This window comes from Lactuca virosa, chromosome 1 (genome assembly GCF_052849685.1).
Source record: "Lactuca virosa cultivar CGN04683 chromosome 1, Lactuca_virosa_CGN04683_v6, whole genome shotgun sequence".
Taxonomy (NCBI): Eukaryota; Viridiplantae; Streptophyta; class Magnoliopsida; order Asterales; family Asteraceae; genus Lactuca; species Lactuca virosa.
In genome coordinates, this window is record NC_136426.1 from 296,312,557 (window position 1) to 296,323,032 (window position 10,476).

The window sequence follows — 10,476 nt, forward strand, 5'->3', positions numbered from 1 at the left end:
GGATTTTCTTTTATTTATTAAATATTTAAATATTAAGAACGTATTAAAAAGTCAAAAAAGAAATTAAAAAGGAAAATTAATCCTTTCAATTTTTTTGCATAACCACAAAAAGTTTTAAGCTTTTGAACATTTGATACAAGTTTGAAAGCTTTGGACCATATGTAGAGTTTTTAGCAAACCGTAGGTACCAATTTTGCACTTTTACTCTAAAATATTTTAAGAAACTTGCCTATATAAGTAGGTTTGATGATTCATATTCCAGACCATCAGTGGTCCAAAACGTAATCAACTTTTAAAAATTTGTATCTTTTTTGTCCCTTATAAAATTATAATGGGGTCTTCTTTGGTATCAATCAACCTTTTAGTGACAAAGTTGAAGGAAGAGATATTTTCGAACACCAAAAATCACCATCTTCAGTCATTTGTTTCACCATCTGCATATGACACTGCTTGGTTAGCTATGATTCCTCACACATTGGAACACAATAGCCCTATGTTTAAGGGTTGCCTTGAATGGTTACTCAAGAACCAAAACGAAGAAGGATATTGGGGAGAATCCATTAATGGTCTTCCCACCATTGATACTCTTCCTGCTACTCTTACTTCCATGGCTGTGCTCCGAAAATGGGGTACGGGAACTCATAACATAGAAAACGGTATGTGTCACATGACTAATTATATAATATAATGATAGAATATTGAAATTGCGACTTGTTTCAACATGCATCCATGCACATAAACAAAAAAAGTAGATATATGAGATCAATGACTAAAAATTTAGTTACTCCCCTCGTCTACCTGTTTTTATAAACATCATGCATTGTTTCTTATTATAATATGAAGTTCATCAAACACGCAATAGATTCTGGAACCATTACGTTTCTTGTTCATATGTCTTGTAGTTTAAAAAGGTTTGTAAATTATTAATTTTTTATTACACAACTAAATTGTTTCCCACCTGGTATTTAATTTGTAGGTTTGAAATTTATGCATGCAAACACTGAGAATATGCTTCATCATCACCATCATGATCTTCCTAGATGGTTCTTCATTGTGTTCCCCGCAACCATAGAACTTGCTGAATCATATGGTCTTGACCTTATGTTCTCTGATGACGCAAAATCAATCATTTCTCAGATATACCATGTCAGGAAACAAATTTTCGGCATGTAAGCATACATTCAATTCACCTAATTAATTTGCTAACTATAAGTGTAAGTGAAATACTGATGAATGAAATTTTCAGGGAAGAGATGGTTGATAAATGGCAATACCCTCCATTGATGGCATACTTAGAGACATTTCCAATGACAAAACATAATGTTGATGAAGAAACTATAATCAAGCATTTGAGTGAAGATGGGTCACTTTTTCAATCACCCTCGGCTACTGCACAGGCGTACCTTTCTACCGGAAACCAAAAGTGTCTTGACTATCTGATTTCACTTGTTCAAAAGTATCCCAACGGAGGTACGCACGTAACTACAGATTCACTTGTTTAAGTAAAAACTTTGGTAGGTTTATTTGTTTATTTTCTTTGTATACACAGTTCCTGAAAACTATCCAATGGATGAAGAGCTAGTTGAGCTCAGCATGGTTAATCAAGTGCAGAAGCTAGGCTTATCTGAGTATTTTACGGAGGAGATTGACAACATCCTGAGAAAAGTTTACAGGTGATCGATATATCTCTTTTACATGGGTTACATCCATGAGACGTTTTCGTTAATGTTAATTCGCTTAACTTCCTCATGTAAAATTTGTTGTTCAGGAGTTACACGGACCAAGAATCACCGCAAGATAACAAGATATTTATAGCAACAAAATTATATAAGGATTCCTTAGCTTTTCGACTTTTTCGAATGCATGGGTATAATATATCTCCAAGTAAGTATCTTTAGGTTATGGTTCATACCTTCTTTCCACCATTTTCAACATAAACCACCTTCACTGTGCTAAAATCTACCCTCATAATATACAAAGCTAATTAAAGAATTGTTATGCATGCTGTCGAATAGGGATATATATATATATATATATATATATATATATATATATATATATATGTGTGTGTGTTTGTGTGTGCGCCCGCATTTAATAATGTAAATATAAGTGGCTAGTCATATGGGAAATAAAATTGTTGTCGGGTATTATTAAGAGAAAGAGACTGATCCTATTCATGTCTTACGTTAGGACTTTAAGCCCACACATCTATCCAACTTATCAACAATAATTTTGAAAGTAAATAGCCAAGAGAAAAAATCTAAAGTATATTTGGATTTGATTTAATTCAATGTCATTCACTCATTTGTTTTAAAAATCTAAAGAGAATAACATGGGAGAAACATCATATAATTTCCTCATGCATATATTTTTTAAGTTAAAAAGCAGTACAATGTTGATTTGACATAAAGTTCAACATTTACTAAATTTGAAAATTGAAAAAAAAAAGTGAATTATTTATGCATCCAAATTATTAGTATACCGGGATTTGAGTTTTTTAGTTGTTTTGACTTTTCTTCGTTACTTTTTGATATTTTTATTAAATTATTATTATTATTATTATTATTATTAATAGTGGTCGTTTTATTATAAAACTAAATAATAGTATTAAAAATATTTTTTAAAGTAAATTACTAGATTTCCTTTTTTGTTAAAACAACAATTGAAATGATCTATATTGTATCGATAATTTATAATCGTTGATTTCTACAATATATATATATATATATATATATATATATATATATATATATATATATATATATATATATATATAATGTAACCGTGCGTAAACAAAAATCACAAACAAACAATAAAAATTTTTGTAGCCTAGTCGAATGGTTGAAGAGTAAAATTCTAGTCGAATGGTTGAAGAGTAAAATTCTACAAGGGATGACAATGGATCAAACTGTGACACACAGAAAACACCGCTGTAATGTTCCGAGACTAACCTCCCAGGTGGACCCCAGTCGGAAAAACAATACAAATATATAATAAAACTTTTTTTAAGTGGTACAAATATATTAAAAACGTTTTTTAAAACACAAAAAAAAGACATTTTTTTTAAAACAATGCAATATATATATATATATATATATATATATATATATATATATATATATATATATATATATATAATTTGGATCTTTAAAGGAATTAAAAAATGGTGAAGACTGTTAAAGACAATTATCCACAATTATCCACAACCCACTTCGTCATGAGCACATACGTCAACCCTAATATTTAAATGTGATGTTTTTACATGTGACACAGGTTTGTCTGTATAACGTAATACGACATGAGGATATAATCACGTGCGACGAAAAACGTCCAAGGCATGTGATTTAAGTGAGTTTTTTTTCTTTATTTTATATTTTTTAAATATATTTTAAATAAAAAAATAACATAAATTAGCTTGGTTTTTGGTTTTTTTTATTTCATTTTCCATTTCTTTTTATATTTCATTTCTTTTTTTATTACTTTTTTAATGTTTTAGTCTATCTTTGAATTTATTTGTATTTTTATTGTTTTTTGTTTTTCTAACTAAATCGGTTGGAGTTTTTTTTATGTTTAACAATTGTTGAACAATACATAAGAAACAGTTGTCAGTGAGAATATATATATATATATATATATATATATATATATATATATATATATATATATATATATATATATATATATATATATATCAAGGTTGCAGAAATCGCTCGACGGTAGCTCGGCAGTGGACTGAGGTCAAGGGATTAATCGGCTAGGCGAGGATTAATCGGGGACCATTAATTATTAAAAAATTAATAAATAAAACATTAATCCTAAGAATATAACATTATATCTATTTAAAAGTTACTAAAAATTAATAAATATAACATTATAACATGATACTATGATTACAAAAAACCTTTTGATCCCTAATACATCAGATCTAAATAACCAACAATTGCATTTGGATCCAAGTCTGCATAAAATGGGGAGAAAAAAGTGTTATGAACAATGGGTTCCAATAGCATCAGGAAGAGATGTGGACCTGCAACCTGTTGTCTACTACATTTGGAACTTTGTGAATGTTGAGAGAATTCAATAGCAGGAGGCTGTGGATATGTGGGAATTCCATGATCGATGATTCCATCCTGATTATTGCTATATAACACACAGGAGGCGACAACTTTTGTAGAAGCTTCAGAAGGCGAAGACTGGTTTAGCTTCGAGGATGACAACTGACGGACTGCGACGACGTGAATGGAAGAGAAAGACAGTGTCGGAGGAGGGACAGATGGCATCGAAGAAGAAGATGGCGTCGTTTTAGAAGCTTCAGTTCATACTTTCTTTCTTTCCTTCAGACTACAGAGATAATTTCAAAAAAGAAAAGAAATGAATGTGATGGAGTGAGAAGAACCCTAGCAGCAATTCTAACAATTTGACACTTTTGCCCTTAATTTTTTTTACCGATTAGGGCGCCTAGGCCCGCCTAGACCCGATAATCTCCGTCTTTGACCGATTTTGACCACGTCCGATAATAGGGTCCGATTAGCTATAAACGTCGACGGTGGAGGACCGCCAAGCGCCTAGGCGCCGATTAATCGGCCGCCTAGGCCGATATTTACAACACTGATATATATATATATATATATATATATATATATATATATATATATATATATATATATATATATATATATATATATATATATATATATATAACATTTACTAAAACACAAACAATATAAAATTAATAAAATGTAAATAGATAAAAACTATAATAATAATAATAATAATAATAATAATATTATTATTATTATTATTATTATTATTATTATTATTATTATTGTTATAAAAATAATAAACAAAAGACAAAAAAATCAAATTGAAAAAGGTTTATGAGCTAAATAAATATTTGAAACAAAAAAATGTTATATATAAAGATTTAGAAAAATAGAAAAGGTATGTTTAATATCATCCAAAATAAAACATATCCGTTATATTTGCCAACCACATGTTAGGGAATTGGTCTACATAGAATATACGGATTTGGATTTGGATTGAAATGAGAATGCGTATGTTATTATTATTATTTTTTTTTGTCTTTTTTCTTTTTCTAGCTAGGATGCCAAGTAGCTGGATCAAAGTACTAATTACATAGTCTTAGCTGGATCAAAGTACTAATTACATAGTCTAATGGAATGTGGACTTTGGATGTAGATAATTTATAATATTTTTTTAGGGGTGAACAAAACCGAACCCGAAAATTGAAAAACTGATAAAAACCAACAAAACAAAAACCAAAGAATCGAAATCAAAACATAAACCCACGGCTTGAGTTTAGAATTTTCAAAAACCGAAATTTTCGGTTTGGGTTCGGTTTTTGGGTTTGGTAAAACCAAAAGAAACCGAACTAAACCGAATTTCATATATTATATGTATTATGTGAGTTATATATGTATATATACGTTGTCCTTGGGGTATAAACAAAATCTGAACCATGATCTAGTGGTTAATGCGTTGGGCAATCGTAGGAAATGGCGCAAATTCGAAACTTGTTAGCCTCATTTTTCTCGATTTACTTTGACAGCGAGTTAAATATATCCAACATCATTCCATTACTGAGACTTAGCCATTATATAGTTTGTGTGTTGAGGTGGACTAAGAAATAAGTTTGAGATTTGGTTTGAATTATAAAACCGAAACCGAACCCATTGGTTTGGGTTTCGATTTGAGTTTAAATTTTCAGAAACCGATCTTTATGGTTTGGGTTCGGTTTTAGTTCAAAACCGACTCAAATACACCGATGCACAACCCTAATATTATTTCCTTTTGATCTCATACATGGGTTTCACCTGATTTGTACCTTAACTTTATTTCAGGGACTTTTTGTTGGTTCTTATATGATAATGAAATATTGGATCATTTGGAAAACTACAGTAGACAATTCACAAGCTTATTGTATAACGTTTACCAGGCCACAGATCTTATGTTCTTTGAAGAAAGTGAAGTAGATGAGGCCAGGTCATTTTCTAAAAAAGTGCTTCAAAGAATCTCGGCCACAAAAAACATAGTCAATGATACAGTTGTAATGCTTCCCAATATATCCAAAATGGTAATCTCTCTCTCTCTCTCTCTCTCTCTCTCTCTCTATATATATATATATATATATATATATATATATATATATTGATAATTTGCATAAAGAGTAAATTACTGAAATCGTCGCTATGGTTTGGTCAAAATTACACGTTTGGTCCCTAACTTTTTTTTGCATTCGGATCGTCCATGTGGTTTGATTTTGTTGCGTTTTTCGTCCCTTACATACATAAAGTTAGGGACCAAATGTGCAAAGTTGACCAAACAATAGGGACGAAAAGCGTAACAAAATCAAACCACAGGGACGATCTGAGTGCAAAAAAAAAGGTTAGGGATCAAACGTGCAATTTTAACCAAACCATAGGGACGATTTCAGTAATTTACTCTTTCATAAATAATTTGTGAGAGTTTTATTATTATTTTGGGTTGCTACATATTTTAGAGCAAAATGTAAAATAAGTGTTTCTAAAAATAACGATTTAGTTTTTGGTTATTGCCGATTCCTCTTGATAAATTTTAATCTAATAATTTTCGAACCTTTATAATTATAAATTTAAATTATTTATATTTTATAAGTTGACATTTCGATTATTTACTATATTTTAAAGTTAGGTTTTTAGTCTCGTACATAATTTTTTTTATAGTTTTCATTTTTGTTAATATTATTTTTTATTTAAACGTTATAAACATTTATGTTGTTTGTATCGAAACTTTATTTTGATATGTTTGTAGTCCACTTGATATGGTATAATCGTCATTGTGCTATGAACTCTTGACATTTGTAAATCGCATTCTATATACGAATTGCAAAGAAGTTGTCATGCGTATTAAAGTTACGTTTTTGGTCCTTCAAATAATCTTTTATAGTTTTCAGTTTAAGTAATTGAAAACAAGTTATCCGCCGCAACGCGCAGGCGTTGCGGCATGACTTGAATAGTAGTTTGTGTAAATTTTATAAGTTTTCATACTTTCGTAGATTGAAGAAGAGCTAAGTATACCATGGATTGCAAGACTTGATCATCTTGATCATAGGATGTGGATTGAACAAAACAATGAAGGGCCTCTATGGGTTGGAAAGGCCTCCTTTTATAGGTTGTCATGCATACATAATTTTCAGCTTATGCAATTGGCTGTCGAAAATTACGCATTCCGACAATTAATCTACCAAAATGAACTTGCCGAATTAAAAAGGTAAAACTATTAATTGCTTTTAGTATGTTTTATTAATGCCAAAAGTATAGCACATTGGATAAACATCAATAATTTGTACACGAATATTTCCCCTCATTTAGTTACTTATTTTTTATTCAAGTTTACTTCACTATACGTTAGTTCATGGTGAATATGGTACAAACTTTGACACCCACTAGTGTCTATAATTTTTGTTTTATCATAGTTTATTTATTTTTGTAGGTGGTCCAAGAAGTGGGGGCTTACTGAAATGGGATTTGGCCGGGAGAAAACGGTGTATTGCTATTTTTCTGTTGCAGCCAGTACTTGTTTACCTCATGATTCTATTATACGGCTGCTTGTTGCAAAAACTGCCATATTGATTACAGTTGCAGATGACTTTTTTGATATGATAGGCACCCTCGAAGAATTGCACATCTTGATTGATGCGATTCATAGGTAGCATATACTCTTACTTCCATATTTCTTAATTATTGTGCTTCCATTCTATTTCTTCTTAGAGGATTATTGTTGTCTTTTTCGTTGGTAAAAGTTATATATTTTTAAGGAAATCTCCAGAAAAAACCTAAAATTTTACCCTAATTTACGAAAAAGTCTCAAACTAAATTTTGTTTACGAAAAAACATGAAATACCGGTAAAAATGGCGATTTGACCCCTTTTTTCCGGTTTACCGGTTTTATTACTTACCTGTTTCACTAAAGTCCCATTATTTTACCATAATTTGCGAATAAGTCCCACAATAAAATTTACCGATGATTTGACAATTTTCTCTATGTAACATACATTTTACCGGTTTCATTGCTGACCCGGACGCCTAGTCATTAAATGAGATGATGAGATAAATATGTTGAGTTATATAATGCTATGTTTAGCATAAAACTTGATATCCTGATGTATTGTATATCTTTTTGGAACATAAAATGCATCCAACGAAGACTATAATAATTACATAAACTAACAACAACTGCGTTATAATTTACGTTTATAAGAAATATCAAATTGTCTATCTAATCTTATGTAACCCAATATATTCATCTCATCAGACATCAACTCTTTTTTTGCTCTTTTTTCTTGGAAACACGTTTCATTGTTGACGTAGATACATAGTCATAAATGAGCCGATGAGATGAGTATCACATTTTACAGTAAATGTGACATTATATAACCCATCGTATTCATCTTATCAGCTAATTTAATGACTAGGTGTCTAAGTCAGCAATAAAACCGATAAAATGTATGTTACATGAAGAAAATGGTCAAATCATCAGTAAATTTTATTTTGGGACTTATTCGCAAATTAGGGTAAAATAATGAGACTTTAGTGAAACATGTAAGTAATAAAACCGGTAAACCGGAAAAAATGGGTCAAATCGTTATTTTTACCGGTAATTCATGCTTTTTCGTAAACAAATTTTAGTTTGGGACTTTTTCGTAAATTAGGGTAAAATTTTAGGACTTTTCTGGAGATTTTCCTATATTTTTATGTTTAAATGATAGATGGGATGGTAAAGGCTTAAGTGGACCAAGCAAGGTTATTTTCGATGTGTTGGATGATCTTGTGAGAGATACTACCGAAACCTTGGTCCTTCATGGAAACATTGATGTAATTGAAGATTTTAGAGACCTAGTAAGTGTATTAAAAGTTGAAAATATAATTTTCCAATGATTATTATCCTTATATAAACACTCTAGTAAATTTTCCATTTATCTATTTGAAGTGGCGGGAGACATTCAATTCGTGGTTGACTGAAACTACATGGGGAAAGAACGGTTACATACCTTCAGTGAATGAATACCTGGAAACCGGCATGATCTCCATTGCTACACATATCTTGGTCCTAACTTCTTCATGTTTCTTAAATTCAAGCTTACCACTGTTCAAAGTCAAGCCTCAAAAGTATGAAAACATCACACTGTCACTTATGGCTACTACTCGGTTGCTCAATGACATTCAAAGCTACGAGGTCATCACTTAAAACCATTTACCTTAGTACTCATTTTGATATAAATGAAACAAGTTAACTACTTTCTTTCATAGTACATATTCATTGACATAAATTTTGAAGCAGAAGGAACAAGAAGAAGGAAAAATGAACCTTGTGTTGCTTCATTTGAAAGAAAACCCAGATGCAAGCATGGATGATTCAATTTCTCTTGTGAAAACGTTTCTCGAGGGGAAGCGGAAAGAGTTGCTTAAACATGTTTTTACAGAGGATAACAGTGATTTTCCAAAACAATGGAAATCCCTTCACTTATCATGCTTCAAGGCATTTCAAATGTTATTTAATTCTAGCAACCTATATGATTCAGATGCAGATCTACAATTAGACATAGAGAAAGCAATTTACGTTCCTCCAAAACATGAACTTCCCAAATATTTGAAGCCCCAAACAACCATGCATCCATTTCCACAAAAACGGAACTTAATGATCACCGGTGAATACTTTCAAACACCAGCTCGACGCTTTGTTCATGGTTTTGTGGGCATTAAGTGTCATCAGCTTCCCAAGAAGTCCATGAGAAATGTCATCTATGAAGTGTTAAGTCCGCCGATGTTTAGATCATGTTTCATTTAAAGAAAATACATGATCCATTATATCCCATACGCTAGACAAGATCGCAATATCAATGAACTAAAGGGAAGAATGCGATATTACTACGTACGATGGAGATGATAACCATATATGATAAATTATTTAAATTTAATTGATAATTCTACATGTAAAAGCTTGTTTGTGAGTCATTTTTCTACATGTAAAAGATTGTTTTATAGAACATGTATTTGGCTTTTTTTGTCTGTTATTGTTGTACAACTTATCTTGTCATCTTTCTTCAAAAAAATACTATTTTTTGGATAAATAAAGTGGATGTAAAAATATATATGATTCCATTTTCTAGTGGAAGGTTTGGCATTGATGTTTTTTGAGCATCAAAAACTAAACAAATTGATTCAAAACGCTAGTGAGAAGCTAATCAAGCTAGCTATAAGAAAATGGAGGGAAGGAATCACGGTAATCTAGCTAACGTAAGGCTACTCTCTTCTTATTTTACAACTTTCATGTGGATTGGAATAGAGCATGCTTATGGAAATGCATACGACGGTTGATATTTACATCGCAAGTGGTGACGTACCATTCTAGAGTGAATCATGAGTAACCTAACAACCAAATGTAGATGTACGAATGATAGCTATCCTAAGCTGAAAG

General features: G+C 31.0%; 1 protein-coding gene across 1 annotated transcript; it reads left to right on the forward strand.

Annotated features, from left to right (window-relative positions):
- The first annotated feature begins 280 nt into the window (after positions 1-280).
- TPS04 (terpene synthase 04) lies at positions 281-9,948 on the forward strand. Its single transcript, XM_079046924.1, has 11 exons — positions 281-656; positions 977-1,169; positions 1,247-1,470; positions 1,550-1,673; positions 1,769-1,884; positions 5,862-6,094; positions 7,055-7,269; positions 7,492-7,707; positions 8,768-8,897; positions 8,989-9,234; positions 9,340-9,948. Exons 1-11 carry the CDS (start codon positions 332-334, stop codon positions 9,844-9,846), a joined length of 2,529 nt encoding a protein of 842 aa, XP_078903050.1. The 5' UTR covers positions 281-331; the 3' UTR covers positions 9,847-9,948.
- The last annotated feature ends 528 nt before the right edge of the window (positions 9,949-10,476 follow it).